Source organism: Nerophis lumbriciformis, linkage group LG01 (assembly GCF_033978685.3).
Source record: "Nerophis lumbriciformis linkage group LG01, RoL_Nlum_v2.1, whole genome shotgun sequence".
Lineage (NCBI taxonomy): Eukaryota > Metazoa > Chordata > Actinopteri > Syngnathiformes > Syngnathidae > Nerophis > Nerophis lumbriciformis.
In genome coordinates, this window is record NC_084548.2 from 4,460,001 (window position 1) to 4,481,995 (window position 21,995).

The following is a 21,995-nucleotide window of genomic DNA, read 5'->3' on the forward strand; positions in this document are numbered from 1 at the left end:
TACTATAGTGGCTTCCATAACGGGAACAGTTTCTCAAAAAGGGATTCGAATCCATGGAATCGGTTCTTTTCTTATCGAACAATCAGGAGAACCGGTTTTCGAACATCATCCCTACTTCTAAAGCATGGGTGTCAAACTCTGGCCGTGTAATTTCACTTGGCCCTTGAGGCGATATCAAATTAACACTAGAGCTGGCCCGCCGATTATATACAGCGGAGGTGCCGCGGTACCACCGCATTCACCGCTAATTCTCATACTTTGGTGGTAGCGGGGGTGTATTTTGTAGCGTCCCGGAAGAGTTAGTACTGCAAAGGGTTCTGGGTATTTGTTCTGTTGTGTTTATGTTGTGTTACGGTGCGGATGTTCTCCCAAAATGTGTTTGTCATTCTTGTTTTGGTGTGGATTCACAGTGTGGCGTGTATTTCTAACATAGTTAAAGTTGTTTATACGGCCACCCTCAGTGTAACCTGTATCCTATTGATCAAGTGTGCATTGCATTCGCGTGTGTGTGCGTACAGAAGCCGCACATGTCTTGTGTCTGGGCCGGCACGTTATTAGAATGGATGAAAAGCGGAGGTTAAAGGCAATGCCTTTAAGGCACGCCCCCAAGACTGTGGTCCGGGTGGACTACGAGATATAATGACTGATGAACACTTTCATTCGATAATGAAGGTTGCCTCAGCTCAAAGCCTGAACCCCGACATTAATGAACTAGCATCCAAGAAAAGATGCCAGGTATCTGGCTTGGGCACATCAGATTAGATCAGTGTGTTGCAAACTGAGCAGTTTAAAGTCCTGAATGGTTGGTTTATTCATTGTTATTTTATTTTCAAATTTATTAGCCTGTGGAAAAAGTTAATGTTGATATTTACCTCAGAAGGCTGCAAAATAGAAAAGAGCATCCATTTTTTTTAAATTGTATTTGATATGCCATTGATATTTTTTAATTATTATTATTATTATTTGAAACTGGATTTTGCATGTCACTATAAAGTTATATAAGCCTTGCTTGTTCAATATTCAATGCAAAACTCGTTTGGGTCCCTGTTAAAAGGTTAATTTGGTCAACCTTGGCCCACGGCTTTGTTCAGTTTTACATTTTGTCCCACTCTGTATTTGAGTTTGACACCCCTGTTCTAAAGGGTCTGCAATCCCACCCTACATCCATTGTGGCCGGCCGATACACACAATTGGTATGTTTACCCGTACTAAACAACGAATTATTACATGGATTTGGTTGAAACCAGCTTTTTAATGTAAAAAAAAACAACATAATTAGGTTTTTGACTTTTTTAAAGTTGGGATTAACATATATAGAATGTATCTAAATAAACCCCCTAAACAATTGAGTTAAGTTGTTTTGTTTTTTGAACTTACAGACGTCTTACAAAAAAAGTGCCAACTATTTGAATACAAAGTGGCCGGAATCAATAAAAACAAACATATAACCTGTCATTACTTAAGTATGATTATGCATCCGTCACGTTTTCCTTTACTTCAGAGAGTAAAGCAAATATTAGCTGATACAGTAGGATCATCATCGGTGGATAACTCATGACTCATAACAATGTAATTATCATGATGATTAAATTATTATTAGTGAATTTCCTGGGAGTTAAGTTACCCTCTATCTTTAAAAACTAGTGACGCCTCTGTTTCTAACTTTGAGGGCCCTTGAACGCACCACAACTAAGGGCAATGAGACACTAAAGTAAAATGTGTACATAACTTTCTCCTATGTTGCTACAGATAGATTTAGGCCCCTTCTACTCCATCCATCCATCCATCTTCTTCCGCTTATCCGAGGTCGGGTCGCGGGGGCAGCAGCCTAAGCAGGGAAGCCCAGACTGCCCTCTCCCCAGCCACTTCATCCAGCTCTTCCCGTGGGACCCCGAGGCGTTCCCAGGCCAGCCGGGAGACATAGTCTTCCCAACATGTCCTGGGTCTTCCCCGCGGCCTCCTACCGGTCGGACGTGCCCTAAACACCTCCCTAGGGAGGCGCTCGGGTGGCATCCTGACCAGATGCCCGAACCACCTCATCTGGCTCCTCTCGATGTGGAGGAGCAGCGGCTTTACTTTGAGCTCCCCCCGGATGGCAGAGCTTCTCACCCTATCTCTAAGGGAGAGCCCCGCCACCCGGCGGAGGAAACTCATTTCGGCCGCTTGTACCCGTGATCTTGTCCTTTCGGTCATAACCCAAAGCTCATGACCATAGGTGAGGATGGGAACGTAGATCGACCGGTAAATTGAAAGCTTTGCCTTCCGGCTCAGCTCCTTCTTCACCACAACGGATCGATACAGCGTCCGCATTACTGAAGACGCCGCACCGATCCGCCTGTCGATCTCACGATCCACTTTTCCCTCACTCGTGAACAAGACTCCGAGGTACTTGAACTCCTCCACTTGGGGCAAGATCTCCTCCCCAACCCGGAGATGGCACTCCACCCTTTTCCGGGCGAGAACCATGGACTCGGACTTGGAGGTGCTGATTCTCATCCCAGTCGCTTCACACTCGGCTGCGAACCGATCCAGCGAGAGCTGAAGATCCTGGCCAGATGAAGCCATCAGGACCACATCATCTGCAAAAAGCAGAGACCTAATCCTGCAGCCACCAAACCAGATCCCCTCAACGCCTTGACTGCGCCTAGAAATTCTGTCCATAAAAGTTATGAACAGAATCGGTGACAAAAGGCAGCCCTGGCGGAGTCCAACCCTCACTGGAAACGTGTCCGACTTACTGCCGGCAATGCGGACCAAGCTCTGGCACTGAGCATACAGGGAGCGGACTGCCACAATCAGACAGTCCGCTACCCCATACTCTCTGAGCACTCCCCACAGGACTTCCCGAGGGACACGGTCGAATGCCTTCTCCAAGTCCACAAAACACATGTAGACTGGTTGGGCAAACTCCCATGCACCCTCAAGGACCCTGCCGAGAGTATAGAGCTGGTCCACAGTTCCACGACCAGGACGAAAACCACACTGTTCCTCCTGAATCCGAGGTTCGACTATCCGGCGTAGCCTCCTCTCCAGTACACCCGAATAGACCTTACCGGGAAGGCTGAGGAGTGTGATCCCACGATAGTTAGAACACACCCTCCGGTTCCCCTTTTTAAAGAGAGGAACCACCACCCCGGTCCGCCAATCTAAGGTTATCCAGGATAAATCCCAGCTAACTTTATCCTTGTCCACACACACACTGCCGTCGCTTAAGACCCCCTTCCCTACCGTCCGCCGGTGCAACGCGACCAAATACGTATGCGCACGTCATAGTCACCTCCAGTGTTGCTTTGTGTGCAAGTTCTTCAATTAAATTTAACTTATCTGAACAATATCCAGTGTTGTGGTATTTTAATGAACTGGAATCCAGTGTGCTGTGGGGCCCCATTGTCGTAAATCACACCTGAGCCATCATAAATTAATCAAATCTTTAATGGACACGTGAAAGTAAACCATGTGATAAAGAACATTTTACATCAATCAAACTAGGGATCTAGATATATGGTCAGGGTACTCAGTCTTTTGCCTTCATTTTCATTGTCCATTCCTTTTTGGTGACTTTATATACTCTGGACCTAGACGTTGAGAATATCATCAACACTTACCTGACTGGATGAAGTCCTTGGGCTCAAATACTAGTGTGGCCTCAATAGCCCTGCTGTAGTGTGTTGCATGCTGGGAATTATCTGTGCATGTGATGGGGGAATGCACTGCACATGTGATGTAGGAATGCACCGTGCAGGGTTGAAATTCTACTGAATTTGCATTAAATCAGGTTGTTTTAGCCAATAATCATGCTGCATTCAATGTTTATTCCCATTAATTTCCCATTAATTCCCGTTAATTCCCATGGAAAGTTTCCAACTTGGAATATTCCCGGAATTTTGCAACCCTAATAGTACATGACATAGCTCAAATATTTCTAACAAAAATGCCGTGTGCTGGGTTACATTTATAGGTTATCTTTAAATTTGGCTACATTTAACATCTTAGATTTCATAAAAAAGCTTCTAAAATATTATTTTAAAGAGTGTTCCATCGCATTTTCTCTTGCATTTTTGTTATTCTGCATACTTTGTTGCCGTCATTTTTGGGTTAGAGCATTCGAGCTCAAGTGAAAGTACCCCAATGGACTAAAGTTTATCCAGACGTTTGTTTCCATTGTGTCTCTGAGTGAATGATTTTGGGCAATTTCATATTTTATCATATTATCATTCTGTTTCCACACATTAAAACTCATTTCGCTGTAGTCAGTCTCCAGTCTGCTAGGATCTTTCAACATGATTTGGCCCGCTGACACTCTGATCTAATAGATTACAACCAGTCGAAGCAAAACACTGAGTCGGGAATTGCATTTTAAGATTTCATCAGGGGCCGGCCATCAGTATTCATGAGCATAAATTCCATTATGACTACGGGTCGATACACAATAGCAAAAAAAATTGGGGAATTAATTTGTCACGCGTAATTATGTGGGCATAAATGAGATTAGGGAGGATGACTTACGAGAGAGTCTTCTCCAGGCGTCCTCCGATGGAGCCGATGATTTCTCCCAGGGTGCAAAACGTCTGGCCCAAAAAATCCTGAGCAAAAAAAAAGAAAAGATTACGGTGAGATGATGAATCGCATGGCAGGACAAAGACGGATTGAAGAACCTCTAAAGTCGAAAGAAATCTGTTCTGGGTAACCTCTGATGCAGGGGTGGGGAAACTTTTTGGCTCAGGGGCCACATTGGAGGCGGGGTTAAGGTAGAGGAGTGTATTTCATATATATATATATATACAGTATATATATATATATATAAAAATAAAATAAATACTTGACTTTCAGTGAATTCTAACTATATATATATAAATATATATATATATATATATATATATATATATATATATATATATATATATATATATATATATATGTATGTGTGGGGGAAAAAAAAAATCACAAGACTATTTCATCTCTACAGGCCTGTTTCATGAGGGGGGTACCCTCAATCGTCAGGAGATTTTAATGGGAGCATTCGCATACCATGGTTTATATAGGGCACAGAGTGGGTGGGTACAGGCTGGCGTAGGGGCGTGGTGATTGGTTCATGTGTTACCTAGGAGGTGTTTCCGTCTATGGCGGCATGTTGTTACAATTTCGCTGCGCTTGTTGAGGGATGACAGGTCTGGACGGTAGATAATAAACAGTTTCTCTTTCAAGCATAGGTTGCATCTTTTATTACCACTATTGTAAGGTGTGCTGGATGCAAGAATTTGCCATGTTATTGAATATTCAACATTATTGTCTTTGAGGTCCCAAATGTGTTTGCTGAGTTCTGTGGTATTTCGCAGGTTTTTGTTCCTGAAAGAAAAAGAAAAACCTGCGAAATACCACAGAACTCAGCAAACACATTTGGGACCTCAAAGACAATAATGTTGAATATTCAATAACATGGCAAATTCTTGCATCCAGCACACCTTACAATAGTGGTAATAAAAGATGCAACCTATGCTTGAAAGAGAAACTGTTTATTATCTACCGTCCAGACCTGTCATCCCTCAACAAGCGCAGCGAAATTGTAACAACATGCCGCCATAGACGGAAACACCTCCTAGGTAACACATGAACCAATCACCACGCCCCTAGGCCAGCCTGTACCCACCCACTCTGTGCCCTATATAAACCATGGTATGCGAATGCTCCCATTAAAATCTCCTGACGATTGAGGGTACCCCCCTCATGAAACAGGCCTGTAGAGATGAAATAGTCTTGTGATTTTTTTTTCCCCACACATACATATATTGCGCTCTACTACGGTATCGAGCACTATTTTTTGGATAACCTTATTAAGACATATATATATATATATATATATATATATATATATATATATATATATATATATATATATATATATATATATATATATATATATATAAATAAAATAAATACTTGACTTTCAGTGAATTCTAACTATATATATATAAATATATATATATATATATATATATATATATATATATATATATATATATATATATATATATATATATATATATATATAAATAAAATAAATACTTGACTTTCAGTGAATTCTAACTATATATATATATACATATATATATAAATAAAATAAATACTTGACTTTCAGTGAATTCTAACTATATATATATAAATATATATATATATATATATATATATATATATATATATATATATATATATATATATATATATACATATATATATATATATATATATATATATATATATATATAAATAAAATAAATACTTGACTTTCAGTGAATTCTAACTATATATATATATATATATATATATATATATATAAATAAAATAAATACTTGACTTTCAGTGAATTCTAACTATATATATATAAATATATATATATATATATATATATATATATATATAAATAAAATAAATACTTGACTTTCAGTGAATTCTAACTTTATATATATAAATATATATATATATATATATATATATATATATATATATAAATAAAATAAATACTTGACTTTCAGTGAATTCTAACTATATATATATATATATATATATATATATATATATATATATATATATATATATATATATATATATATATATATATATATATATATTATTTTATTATATATGATGTTCTGTGTACCTACACTCTGTCCTCCTCCTGTCTAGGCCTGCTCTGTGTGTGTGTGTGTGTGTGTGTGTGTGTGTGTGTGTGTGTGTGTGTGTGTGTGTGTGTGTGTGTGTGTGTGTGTGTGTGTGTGTGTGTGTGTGTGTGTAATAGAAATGTGCAGGGGTGGCGTATGGTGTGTGGTCATTAAATATGTATTCTGATATATGTTCTTCACAGAAAATGAGCCAGTCAGTGAGTCTCAGTTTGAAAAAATAATTAATTGTAACATTTTTCTTTTAATAAAAAATGAAAACGGGTCCCACAGACCCGAACACCACACACGTGTGTTCAAATCAGCACATTAGGATGTGCAGACCCGAACACCACACAAGGGTGTTCCACTACAGCACATTGGAGCACTTATATGACGATAACTCATGATTTGATTTGAATTCGGATTTTTGAGGTGACAAATTGATTCAGAATCGATTAAAAACGATAATATATTATTCTCATAATATATTATTTGGTATAATCCATCTATCCTTTTTTCTACTGAGTGTCCCTCTCTAATGTGGTGGCAGGGGGGCTGGAGCCTAACCCAGATTTAAGGGGAACTGCACTTTTTTATTTTTTTTATTTTGCCTATCAGTCCGAGATGACACGTTGAGTATTGAACGTCTCTTGAAACTCTTCTGGACAGACTCACTTGGCGCCAAAACATAAATCAAGGTAAGCAGAGCCTTTTGTCCAAATCTGCATTAGTAGTCTGTCCTGAAGTCTGTAAGTCAAACACTGTTTTGGACCACATGGACAGAGTTGTAATACAAAGCCCGTTTCCATATGAGTTGGGAAATTGTGTTAGATGTAAATATAAACAAAATACAATGATTTGCAAATCCTTTTCAACCCATATTCAGTTGAATGCACTACAAAGACAACATATTTGATGTTCAACATGTGCCAAAGTAGTTGGGAAAGGGCATGTTCACCACTGTGTTACTTGGCCTTTCCTTTTAACAACACTCAGTAAAGGTTTGGGAACTGAGGAGACACATTTTTGAAGCTTCTCAGGTGGAATTCTTTCCCATTCTTGCTTGATGTACAGCTTAAGTTGTTCAACAGTCCGGGGGTCTCCGTTTTGCTATTTTAGGCTTCATAATGCGCCACACATTTTCAATGGGAGACAGGTCTGGACTACAGGCAGGCCAGTCTAGTACCCGCACTTTTTTACTATGAAGCCACGTTGATCTAACACGTGGCTTGGCATTGTCTTGCTGAAATAAGCAGGGGCGTCCATGGTAACGTTGCTTGGATGGCAACATATGTTGCTCCAAAACCTGTATGTACCTTTCAGCATTAATGGCGCCTTCACAGATGTGTAAGTTACCCATGTTTTGGGCACTAATACACCCCCATACCATCACACATGCTGGCTTTTCAACTTTGCGCCTATAACAATCCGGATGGTTATTTTCCTCTTTGGTCCGGAGGACACGACGTCCACAGTTTCCAAAAACAATTTGAAATGTGGACTCGTCAGACCACAGAACACTTTTCCACTTTGTATCAGTCCATCTTAGATGAGCTCAGGCCCAGCGAAGCCGACGCCGTTTCTGGGTGTTGTTGATAAACGGTTTTCGCTTTGCATAGGAGAGTTTTAACTTGCACTTACAGATGTAGCGACCAACTGTAGTTACTGACAGTGGGTTTCTGAAGTGTTCTTGAGCCCGTGTGGTGATATCCTTTACACACTGATGTCGCTTGTTGATGCAGTACAGCCTGAGGGATCGAAGGTCACGGGCTTAGCTGCTTGCGTGCAGTGATTTCTCCAGATTCTCTGAACCCTTTGATGATATTACAGACCGTAGATGGTGAAATCCCTAAATTCCTTGTAATAGCTGGTTGAGAAAGGTTTTTCTTAAACTGTTCAACAATTTGCTCACGCATGTGTTGACAAAGTGGTGACCCTCGCCCCATCCTTGTTTGTGAATGACTGAGCATTTCATGGAATCTACTTTTATACCCAATCATGGCACCCACCTGTTCCCAATTTGCCTGTTCACCTGTGGGATGTTCCAAATAAGTGTTTGATGAGCATTCCTCAACTTTATCAGTATTTTTTGCCACCTTTCCCAACTTCTTTGTCACGTGTTGCTGGCATCAAATTCTAAAGTTAATGATTATTTGCAAAAAAAAAAAAAAATGTTTATCAGTTTGAACATCAAATATGTTGTCTTTGTAGCATATTCAACTGAATATGGGTTGAAAATGATTTGCAAATCATTGTATTCCGTTTATATTTACATCTAACACAATTTCCCAACTCATATGGAAACGGGGTTTGTATTATAGGAACGTTGAGTGCATTTTTAACCTTAATAGTGGTCAACTCACGTCATTGTGTCTAGACTACTACTAGTCCAGGGGTCGGCAACCCAAAATGTTGAAAGAGCCATATTGGACCAAAAATACAACAACAAATCTGTCTGGAGCCGCAAAAAAATTAAAAGCCATATTACATACAGATAGTGTGTCATGAGATATAAATTGAATTAAGAGGACTAAATGAGCTCAAATATAGCTACAAATGAGGCATAATGATGCAATATGCACATATAGCTAGCCTAAATAGCATGTTAGCATCGATTAGCTTGCAGTCATGCAGTGACCAAATATGTCTGATTAGCAGAGGTGGGACCAAGTCATTGTTTTGCAAGTCACAAGTAAGTCTCAAGTCTTTGCCCTCAAGTCCGAGTCAAGTCCCGAGTCAAGACAGGCAAGCCCCGAGTCAAGTCCAAAGTCAAGACTGGAAAGTCTCAAGTCAAGTCCTAAGTCCTGCATTTTGAGTTTCGAGTCCTTTCAAGTCCTTTTAACCACAGACTAATATATTAAAACAGATTGTGTATGCTTTTCAAACGCTGTATTTATTTATTAAAACAAGTGCATTTTAAATTGCAGGAAAGAAAATTGTGCTGACATTGCACTTCATAATAGCACTATTAACCAGTCATTTTAAACATTAACTCATTCCTTTACAGAACAAACACATTGAAAAATAAAGTGCAAATGTACTTATTTGTACAAAAGTGTTAACATTGAAAAAACATGACATATACGTGAACATAACAAAAAAGTTGTACTTTTTATATGTCAGGGCCCTATGCTGCATTGCATTTGCAAAAGACCAAATTAGCCAAGAGTCTGTCAGTCATTTGTGCACGATGGGGGCGTAGTATGATGCCACCATGGCTGAAAACTCGCTCCACTGGAGCACTGGAGGCAGGCACTGCCAAGACTCTCATGGCCACTCGGAACAGTGAAGGAAGAGTCTTCATGTTCAATGCCCAGAACAAAAGGGGGGAGAGAGTTGTTTTGGGTTGGTGCACTACTTAAGTGTATCTTGTGTTTTTTATGTTGATTTAATTAAAAAAAGAAAAAGAAAAAAAAATTATTTCTTGTGCGGCCCGATACCAATCGATCCACGGACCAGTACCGGGCCGCGGCCCGGTGGTTGGGGACCACTGAGGTAAACAACCAACAGTATGTCAGAAAGCTAGCTAAAACGGTACACATATTCATAATATAGTATACATTTTAACTGACCTTTATTTGACTATTTTTGTCTTTTTTTAGGTGGCTAAAATACGCGGTGCTGCTGACCGCCGTCTAACGTTACGTGTGATATATTGACTAACGTAACCCTGCTTAAAAAAAATCACTGAACAAAAAGTATGAATAAGGTAGTGAACTGCAACAGATTCCCGTGTTTGCAATAACGTTATAACGTTAGCAGTGAGTTTACAGCCTCACTGATTTAACTACACAGCAAATAAAAGTCACGTTACTTAGCCAATAAACGTTATCTTACATTCAAAACTTACCGTTCTTTGTGCAACTTCAAATGCCGGACGAAGTTGGAAGTTGTTGCCTCTCCATCAGTCATTTTCGAACCGCATGTGTTGCATACTGCAAACCGTTTTGTGTTGACCACCTCGTAATTTAATCTAATTTGATTGGCTGTTGTACTGAGACCACACCAGCTGACACACGCAACGCTGATAGACAAGTACACAATGAAAAATACGGAGCGCTCCCGAATAACTTTTTCATCTTTGGGTTTTGGGGAAAGTAGCAAGTCATGTCAAGTCATGTCAATTCAAAAGGCTCAAGTCCAAGTGAAGTCACAAGTCATTGATGTTAAAGTCTAAGTCGAGTTGCAAGTCTTTTTACATTTTGTCAAGTCGAGTCTAAAGTCATCAAATTCATGACTCGAGTCTGACTCGAGTCCAAGTCATGTGACTCGAGTCCACACCTCTGCTGATTAGCACTCCACACAAGTCAATAACATCAACAAAACTCACCTTTCATGCACAACGTTAAAAGTTTGGTGGACAAAATGAGACAGAAAAAGAAGTGGCATAAAACACGTCCTAGAAAGTCGGAGAAAGTTATACATGTAAACAAACTATGGTGAGTTCAAGGACCGCCAAAATTAGTAGGACAAAACGGCGCACGCCGAATACTCGAATCAGTGAAGCATGTTTAGTATAAACAGTGGGATTTACAACAATTAGGGAGGTTTGTGTCATGTTTGGCCTCCTACAGAAACCATATTAAAACAAAAAATAAATTATTTCCCCTCATCTTTTTCCATTTTTCTTACATCTTTGGAAAAGCTCCAGAGTCGCGGGTTGCCGACCCCTGTACTAGTCTGTTGTGTTGATTTAAGAACACGTGTGACTTTCACAATCTGGATATGCGTTGAGCACCTGCACATGTCCCGGCACAACGGCGGCGAAGGCTCAAACAACAACAGCTGCTTGCACATTTGAAGTCCAGCTGAGGACGAACGCTACGGACGTTTTTTTGTTTTTTTTGTCCCAGCCCGGAGCTGTTTATCCTTGATGAGATGAGATGGAAGAACATGGCAGACAAGGCAATGGGGACTATTTCAACAACATAGATCAGGGAATTAGTGAAAGGGAGATGAGCACCACAGCGTAACCGTAAACCACTCACCTTCTGCTCTCCGGCGTGATTGATATTTTGTGAGGAAGAAAGGGAAAAAAAAAAAAAAATGTCAATAGAAGGGCTGGCGCAACATTGAGTTCTGAATGACACTTTATTGACACTGAGTCATGACTGTTGTTCCGCTGCAACGCCACACTACAGTTGGGATGGCGGCTCTGAGTCAAAAACTGTCATCCGACTTCGACATACTGTACGTACGTGTTTGGAAATGTTGCAGCTTCTGGAGTCCACATTGTACCTGCCACAAAGAAAGAAAAAAAAGGACGTGGTCAGACGGGGAGGAAGGCGTTAATTAGAGTGACCACAGCATGATGACATTTTGATTGACGGGGGATCCATTTCAACGCCACACTGGGGAGCATTTTAGCTACCGTTATGTTGTTGAAGCTGCAGGGAGTATTGCACCTAGTGTGGTTGGTTTAACATTCACACTGGTATTTTGGTCACGTGACCAAAAAGTACATTAAGGACTTGATTGGACTGCTTTAATGACATATTACATGCAAATATTACAAGCCAACATGCCATGTGCTGGGTTGAGTGTTAGGCATGTGAATCTTGCAAAAACTCGTCTTGGAGTGACGATTCAATTCAGAATTGATTTTCGATTCAAACCCACTCTGAAAATATATTATTTTGTATAAGAATTGCCTAATTTTTTGGACTATAAGGTTCTTTAATTTTCTCAAAAATCGTATAATTACAACCTGGTGCGCCTAATGTACGGATCAATTCTGGTCGTGCTTACCGACCTCAAAACTATTTTTTTTTGGTACATGTTGTAATGATAAGTGTGACCAGTAGATGGCAATCACACATAATAGACATGTGTGGACTGCAGGACTGCTTTAATGACATATTACATGTTGTAACGCAAATATTACAAGTCAACATGCCATGTGCTGGGTTGAGTTTTAGGAATGTGAATCTTGCAAAAACTCGTCTTGGAGTGACGATTTAATTCAGAATTGATTTTTGATTCAAACCCACTCTGAAAATATATTATTTTGTATAAGAATTGCCTAATTTTTTGGACTAGAAGGTTCTTTAATTTTCTCAAAAATCTTGTAATTACAACCTGGAGCGCCTAATGTACGGATCAATTCTGATTGTGCTTACCGATCTCGAAACAATTTTATTTTGGTACATGGTGTAATAATAAGTGTGACCAGTAGATGGCAATCACACATAAGAGACAGGTGTGGACTGCAGGACTGCTTTAATTACCTATTACATGTTGTAACGCAAATATTACAAGCCAACATGCCATGTGCTGGGTTGAGTGTCAGGAATGTGAATCTTGCAAAAACTCATCTTGGAGTGACGATTCAATTCAAAATTGATTTTCGATTCAAACCCACTCTCACAATATATTATTTTGTATAAGAATTGCCTAATTTTTTGGACTAGAAGGTTCTTTAATTTCCTCAAAAATCTTATAATTAGAACCTGGTGCGCTTAATGTACGAATCAATTCTGGTTGTGCTTACCGATCTCAAAACTATTTTTTTTGGTACATGTTGTAATGATAAGTGGGACCAGTAGATGGCAATCACACATACGAGACAGGTGTGGACTGCAGGACTGCTTTAATGACATATTACATGTTGTAGCGCAAATATTACAAGCCAACATGCCATGTGCTGGGTTGAGTGTTAGGAATGTGAATCTTGCAAAAACGTGTCTTGGAGTGACGATTCAATTCAGAATTGATTTTCGATTCAAACCCACTCTCACAATATATTATTTTGTATAAGAATTGCCAAATTTTTTGGACTAGAAGGTTCTTTAATTTTCTCAAAAATCTTATAATTACAACCTGGTGCGCCTAATGTACGGATCAATTCTGGTTGTGCTTACCGAGCTCGAAACAATTTTATTTTGGTACATGGTGTAATAATAAGTGTGACCAGTAGATGGCAATCACACATAAGAGACAGGTGTGGACTGCAGGACTGCTTTAATGACATATTACATATTACATGCAAATATTACAAGCCAACATGCCATGTGCTGGGTTGAGTGTCAGGAATGTGAATCTTGCAAAAACTCGTCTTGGAATAACGATTTAATTCAGAATTGATTTTTGATTCAAACCCACTCTCACAATATATTATTTTGTATAAGAATTCCCTAATTTTTTGGACTAGAAGGTTCTTTTATTTTCTCAAAAATCTTGTAATTACAACCTGGTGCGCCTAATGTACGGATCAGTTCTGGTTGTGCTTACCGACCTCAAAACAAATTTTTTTTGGTACATGGTGTAATGATAAGTGTGACCAGTAGATGGCAATCACACATAAGAGACAGGTGTGGACTGCAGGACTGCTTTAATTACCTATTACATGTTGTAACACAATTATTACAAGCCAACATGCCATGTGCTGGGTTGAGAGTCAGGCATGTGAATCTTGCAAAAACTCGTCTTGGAGTGACTATTCAATTCAGAATTGATTTTCGATTTAAACCCACTCTCACAATATATTATTTTGTATAAGAATGACCTAATTTTTCGGACTAGAAAGTGCACTGAGTGTCTTTTAATTTTCTCAAAAATGTTAAAATTACAAACTGGTGCCCCTAATGTGCGAATCAATTCTGGTCGTGCTTACCGACCTCAAAAATATATCTTTTGGTACATGTTGTAATGATAAGTGTGACCAGTAGATGGCAATCACACATAAGAGACAGGTGTGGACTGCAGGACTGCTTTAATGACATATTACATGTTGTAACGCAAATATGACAAGCCAACATGCCATGTGCTGGGTTGAGTGTCAGGAATGTGAATCTTGCAAAAACTCGTTTTGGAGTGACGATTCAATTCAGAATTGATTGTCGATTCAAACCCACTCTCACAATGTATTATTTTGTGTAAGAATTGCCTAATTTTTCAGACTAGAAGGTGCACTGAGAGTCCTTTAATTTTCTCAAAAATCTGATGATTAGAACCTGGTGCGCCAAATGTACGGATCAATTCTGGTTGTGCTTACCGACCTCGACACTATTTTTTTTTGGTAAATGGTGAAGTGATATGTGTGACCAGTAGATGGCAATCACACATAAGAGACATGTGTGGACTGCAGGACTGCTTTAATGACATATTACATGTTGTAACGCAATTATTACAAGCCAACATGCCATGTGCTGAGTTGAGTGTTAGGAATGTGAATCTTGCAAAAACTCGTCTTGGAGTGACGATTCAATTCAGAATTGATTGTCGATTCAAACCCACTCTCACAATGTATTATTTTGTATAAGAATTGCCTAATATTTTGGACTAGAAGGTTCTTTAATTTTCTCAAAAATCTTATAGTTACAACCTGGTGCGCCTAATGTACGGATCAATTCTGGTTGTGCTTACCGACCTCAAAAATATTTGTTTTGGTACATGGTGTAATGATAAGTGTGACCAGTAGATGGCAATAACACATAATACACATGTGTGGACTGCAGGACTGCTTTAATGACATATTACATGTTGTAACGCAAATATATTTATTTATTTTTTGTTGCAAATATAGCTTTTTTTGGAGAGGCTTAAGTTGTAAGAAAATGCACCACCTGTCCTGGCTCAGCCCACGGCCTTCGGTTTAGAACCTGGAAAAGCTCGGAAAGGCCGTGTGGAGAGAGAGAGTGTGATCAGCATGCCTGCAGGAGCAAAGGTCACCGCCTCTGTCCATGGTGCTGAAGACAGAGCACCATCAGACGGGGGCGGGGCATGTGCTGACGGCGAGACACAGCTGGCAGGTGATTAGATTTCACAGGTGGTACGTGTTAATCTAATCACCTGTTGTCTTTAACAGTAAGCGGCCGGGAGCAGGAGGGGGAGAGAGGATACGGACGTGGCTGAAAAGTCACGTTCTGGGAGAAGGAAACAGTTGATAAAACATATGAGAATTAAAATGTTGTTAAAACCTGCAAGCTTGGATACTGTGAAGTGTCTGTCAGCGACTTGCACAGGCCGATACAACCCTCTTTTTTATTTCATTTTTTCATTACATTTTATTGACATCCAGCATCAGACATTCCTATCCATTACATCATACTTACATACATCATACATTTATTGTCTGCCCTTAATGTCAAAAAATATTTTTTGACATTTCTCCAAAGAAAGAAACAGCAAGACAACTAAACAATAATATGATATATATATATATATAATGATATTGTTCATTATCAATAGCGCTATTTCTATTGGTATTTGTATTGATCCATTTGTAGTGTAATAATGCTCATTGTCATTTCTGTATTATTTTTTATTTTCGTTAACTGCTTATTTGCTATCACTTCTACCATCATATTTGTACATGTCGTATTTGCTGATGTTGCTCTATTGTTGTTGATGTGTTTGCTGTTGTTGTTTTTGTCTCGCTGTCTAATCCCCCTCTTGTCGCCACAATTTCCCCCTCTGTCTTCCTTTTTTTTCCACGTTCTATCCCCTCCTACTCCGGCCCGGCTGCACCAAATGATAATATAAATACATTTAATAAAGTCAAATACAAATAAGGCAACAAGAGAAGTATCCTACACTTTTCTTTTGTAAAGTAAATCTGAACAGCCGATATGGGCATCTACCCTCTACATCAAAAATACGATTTGCTTGAGAAGCTGGACAGGACAAAAAAAATTTAAAAAAAGAAAAAATGTGAAAATTAAAAAATAAAAAATAAAAAATAATAATATTTACAGATAAATCAATTAAATAAAGAAAAAAAAGTTACAAAAAATAAAATAAATAAAAATACAACCCTCTTCCGGCAATTTACTGTATAAATCAGAATTTTTCAAAAATATTACAAATACTTACACGTCAAACCGTAGATTTTGTTTTTCTTCAAAGAAGAAATCCAAGACAAACTTCCTGACAAAATCTGGATTGCGGGTGTTGTCGATCACCTCGGTCCGTCCAGACTACAATAATAGAAAAAACAATTTTGATTAAATTCATATCAGCAACACGCAGAATGATATTTCATATTGTTCATACACCAGTGACGTGCAGTCACTAGAGGCAGGTGAGGCCCATCATGGAAAGAAAAAATATGTAAAAAGAAAAATGTTTTATTAAATTGTTATATGTATCCAGTGATTATACTAAAAAGTTATTTTCCATTTAACTTCACCCGTTTTAGATTATTTTTATTTAAAATCGCTGAATTTTCACATTTGCCGTTCAAATACTGAGAAGAGGCGGTGCGGTGAACAGCAGCCAGTTGAGGCACGTCACTCAGTGCCTCAACATGGATTGCGCAATGACTCGGCTAACTGCTGGCCTGCTGTGCAGTGAGACCGTATTGCTATATGAACTATATTATACATTTCCATAGTTTAGTTAGCTGAGGTATATAATGTACAGCGTATTTTGTCAACAACTGTATGTGTGTAACGTATTTCTTGTGCTGAGCGATCATAAAACGGCTGCAAAAGACGCACTGGCTGAGGCTCGCCTCCTGCACCCCCGCCGTAGAATGCACGGCAACCCCTGACGGGAGTGTTATATCAACTAAAGCCCACACTTAAACTTTCCACGTGCAAGATTGAATCTATTTAAAAAAGTTATTTCATAAGAAGCCAAAAAGTGCAAAAACAATAATGTTCGTGTTGGAGGAGTTGTGAGTGACTGCAGGGCCACAACATTAGGTACACCTGCAGACTGCAGGTGTACCAAATTCACAACTCCTCCAACACGAACATTATTGTTTTTGCACTTTTTGGCTTCTTATTAAATAACTTTTGTAACCTATTTTCATGGGCTTTCCTCTTTGTGATGTTAAGTTCCTGTTATGCGCTGTTATACAGTATATGCCTTGAGCTCTTATTTTGAAGGCGCTAAGAGCGGAAGTGATGGTCACGGAGTGGAGCGGGGGTTTTTGAAAGAAGGTAAATAAAGTGGTCCTCGTGTAAACTGGAGCCTCCGTGTTTGTAATTTTGTAGTTTTATACAGTATAGGCGACATTTATAAACCCTCGGTTACACTTTTTTTAAATAGATTCAATCTTGCACGTGGAAAGTTTAAGTGAGGGCTTTAGTTGCGGCGCATGGACTTAATTTATAAGTAAAGGTAAGACCATAATAACGTTTTTTTTTATTAAATGTGCTTTTTTGTGTGCTACAGTTTGTATGTGTAAAGTTAAAGTTAAGTTAAAGTACCAATGATTGTCACACACACACTAGGTGTAATGAAATTTGTCCTCTGCATTTGACCCATCCCCTTGATCACCCCCTGGGAGGTGAGGGGAGCAGTGGGCAGCAGCGGCGCCGCGCCCGGGAATAATTTTTGGTGATTTAACCCCCAATTCCAAGCCTTGATGCTGAGTGCCAAGCAGGGAAGAATGCTGGTATGAGCTTTTAAACATAACCCGTTAACTGCTGCCAATCAAATGGTGAATAAGATACTCTTTAGGGTTCATAGGTTTGCAAATCTGACTGTGATGAAGTCAGTGCCTCACCAGCCATCAACCTCACCGCACGTCACTGTCATACACACAAATCTCCATGAAAATGCTCTCGAAGAGTGACTGATTCTCGCGCTAAAAGTGGCGTCCCGTGAGAAATCAGAGGGCTGTATTACAGCCAGAATAAAGACGCTCCATCCCGCACGAGTCCCAGGTCCCGGCCTCCTTTCTGGGCCGAGCCATCCTTTCATCCCTCTGACAATCACACCTCTAATTCCCCTGGTGGAGTACCAGCCTCGCCTCCGCGGTCTGGCCCCGAAAGCACCATGTAATGAGCTATTGATTCTGCCACTGCCTCGCCACGGCTACAATACCTCCACTCGTCTCTTTAGTGCCCAGGACACATAGGCAAGGCTATCAACTGGGTCCTAACCCCATTCATTAACAAAGGACTGACATGGAAGTGCCCTGCACCTAAGATGCTAGACTACCTCTGCCACTTTGTCCCGGGAGTAAATACTGCATTGCTTTCAAATTTCAATTGGTGGTCATTATTTTCTAGAGTGAGTGTGAGTGGAGATTTAAGGTAAGATAAATAATTTCAACAACAACAAAATAAACATTTATAATATTAGGATTAGAGATGGGCACACACAAATCAAACCAGATACATGGAGACCACATGTGTCAAACTCAAGGCCCGGGGACCAGGAAAAAAAATATGCGTCAATAAGGTACCATATCTTTGCTTACTAAATGTACACTATATTGCCAACTCTTCCGGGAAGGCTGTCCACAAGGTTGCGGAATGAGTTTATAGGAATTGTCCACTATTCTTCCAAAAGCGCATTGGTGAGGTCGATGTAGGTCGAGAAGGCCTGGCTCTTAGTCTCCGTTCTAATTCGGGTTCAGGTCAGGACTCTGAGCAGGCCAGTCAAGTTCATCCGCACCAGACTCTGTCATCCATGTCTTTATGGACCTTGCTTTGTGCACTGCTGCACAGTCATGTTGGAGGAGGAAGGGGACCGCTCCAAACTGTTCCCACAAGGTTGGGAGCATGGAATTCTCCCCAAAAAATTTGGTGTCCTGGAGCTTTCAAAGTTCCTATATATATATATATATATATATATATATATATATATATATATATATATATATATATATATATATATGTCTTAATAAGATTATCCAAAAAATAGTGCTCGATACCGTGGTAGAGCGCAATATATGTATGTGTGGGGAAAAAAAGTCACAAGACTACTTCATCTCTACAGGCCTGTTTCATGAGGGGTTCCCTCAATCATCAGGAGATTTTAATAGAAGCATTCACATACCATGGTTTATATAGGGCACAGAGTGGGTAGGTACAGGCTGGCGTAGGGGCGTGGTGATTGGCTCATGTGTTACCTAGGAGGTGTTTCCGTCTGTGACGGCATGCTGATACAATTTCGCTGCGCTTGTTGAGGGATGACAGGTCTGGACGGTAGATAATAAACAGTTTCTCTTTCAAGCATAGGTTGCATCTTTTATTACCACTATTGTAAGGTGTGCTGGATGCAAGAATTTGCCATGTTATTGAATATTCAACATTATTGTCTTTGAGGTCCCAAATGTGTTTGCTGAGTTCTGTGGTATTTCGCAGGTTTTTGTTCCTGAAAGAAGCCTTGCGATTGTTCCATCTGAAACAGGCCTGTAGAGATGAAGTAGTCTTGTGATTTTTTTCCCACACATACATACATATATATATATATATATATATATATATATATATATATATATATATATATATATATATATATATATATATATATATATATACATATATATATATATACAAACCCCGCTTCCATATGAGTTGGGAAATTGTGTTAGATGTAAATATCAACGGAATACAATGATTTGCAAATCATTTTCAACCCATATTCAGTTGAATATGCTACAAAGACAACATATTTGATGTTCGTACTGATAAACATTTTTTTTTTTTTTTTTGCAAATAATCATTAACTTTAGAATTTGATGCCAGCAACACGTGACAAAGAAGTTGGGAAAGGTGGCAATAAATACTGATAAAGTTGAGGAATGCTCATCAAACACTTATTTGGAACATCCCACAGGTGAACAGGCAAATTGGGAACAGGTGGGTGCCATGATTGGGTATAAAAGTAGATTCCATGAAATGCTCGGTCATTCCCAAACGAGGATGGGGCGAGGGTCACCACTTTGTCAACAAATGTGTGAGCAAGTTGTTGAACAGTTTAAGAAAAACCTTTCTCAACCAGCTATTGCAAGGAATTTCGGGATTTCACCATCTACGGTCCGTGATATCATCAACGAGTTCAGAGAATCTGGAGAAATCACTGCACGTAAGCAGCTAAGCCCGTGACCTTCCATCCCTCAGGCTGTACTGCATCAACAAGCGACATCAGTGTGTAAAGGATATCACCACATGGGCTCAGGAACACATAAGAAACCCACTGTCAGTAACTACAGTTGGTCGCTACATCTGTAAGTGCAAGTTAAAACTCTCCTATACAAGGCCAAAACCGTTTATCAACAACACCCAGAAACGCCGTCGGCTTTGCTGGGCCTGAGCTCATCTAAGATGGACTGATACAAAGTGGAAAAGTGTTCTGTGGTCTGACGAGTCCACATTTCAAATTGTTTTTGGAAACTGTGGATGTCATGTCCTCCGGACCAAAAAGGAAAAGAACCATCCGGATTGTTATAGGCGCAAAGTAGAAAAGCCAGCATGTGTGATGGTATGGGGGTGTATTAGTGCCCAAGACATGGGTAACTTACACATCTGTGAAGGCACCATTAATGCTGAAAGGTACATACAGGTTTTGGAGCAACATATGTTGCCATTCAAGCAACGTTACCATGGACGCCCCTGCTTATTTCAGCAAGACAATGCCAAGCCACTTGGCTTCATAGTAAAAGAGTGCGGGTACTAGACTGGCCTGCCTGTAGTCCAGACCTGTCTACCATTGAAAATGTGTGGCGCATTATGAAACCTAAAATAGCACAACGGAGACCCCCGGACTGTTGAACAACTTAAGCTGTACATCAAGCAAGAATGGGAAAGAATTCCACCTGAGAAGCTTCAAAAATATGTCTCCTCAGTTCCCAAACGTTTACTGAGTGTTGTTAAAAGGAAAGGCCATGTAACACAGTGGTGAACAAGCCCTTTCCCAACTACTTTGGCACGTGTTGCAGGCATGAAATTTTTAAGTTAATTATTATTTGCAAAAAAAAAAAAAGTTTATAAGTTAGAACATCAAATATGTTGTCTTTGTAGCATATTCAACTGAATATGGGTTGAAAAGGATTTGCAAATCATTGTATTCCGTTTATATTTACATCTAACACAATTTCCCAACTCATATGGAAACGGGGTTTGTAAATATGAGTATGAACGGATGGGGACTAGATAGGACATTTTTAGTCAGTCTTAAATAGTAATGAGCATGAACTTATGAAAACTCTGTAGGACATTTCTAGTCTACTATGTACTGATGGAGACCACATAAGACAGCTCTAGTCTGTCCTAAATAATTATGAGTTTGAACTGATGTCGACTAAATAGGACATCTTTAGTCCGTCTTAAATCGTAATGAACATGAACTTATGAAAACTCGATAGGACATTTTTAGTCCGTCCTAAATAGATAGGACAAGATAAGACAGCTCTAGTGCGTCCCATCCAGTCATGAGCATAAACTGATGAAGACTAGATAGGACATAAACATGTACTGATGGAGACCACATAAGACAGCTCTAGTCTGTCCTAAATAAATATAAGTATGAACTGATGTCGACTAGATAGGACGTCTTAAATAGTAATGGACATTAACTTATGTCCTAAATAATCATGAACAGGAACTTATGAATACTAGATAGAGCTGTTTTAGTGCAGCCTAAATAGTCATGAGCATT

The 21,995-nt window shown here is 39.4% G+C and overlaps 1 protein-coding gene across 1 annotated transcript in view; it reads right to left on the minus strand.

Moving 5' to 3' along the window:
- cpne9 (copine family member IX) overlaps nucleotides 1–21,995 on the minus strand; it is a 368,575-nt gene that overhangs the window by 223,161 nt on the left and 123,419 nt on the right. Inside the window, exons 4-6 of the mRNA XM_061973839.2 lie at nucleotides 16,470–16,573; nucleotides 11,855–11,894; nucleotides 4,507–4,583 (exon numbers count right to left, since the gene is read on the minus strand). Coding sequence (XP_061829823.1) covers nucleotides 4,507–4,583; nucleotides 11,855–11,894; nucleotides 16,470–16,573 — 221 coding nt within the window. The remainder of the gene's footprint in view (nucleotides 1–4,506; nucleotides 4,584–11,854; nucleotides 11,895–16,469; nucleotides 16,574–21,995) is intronic.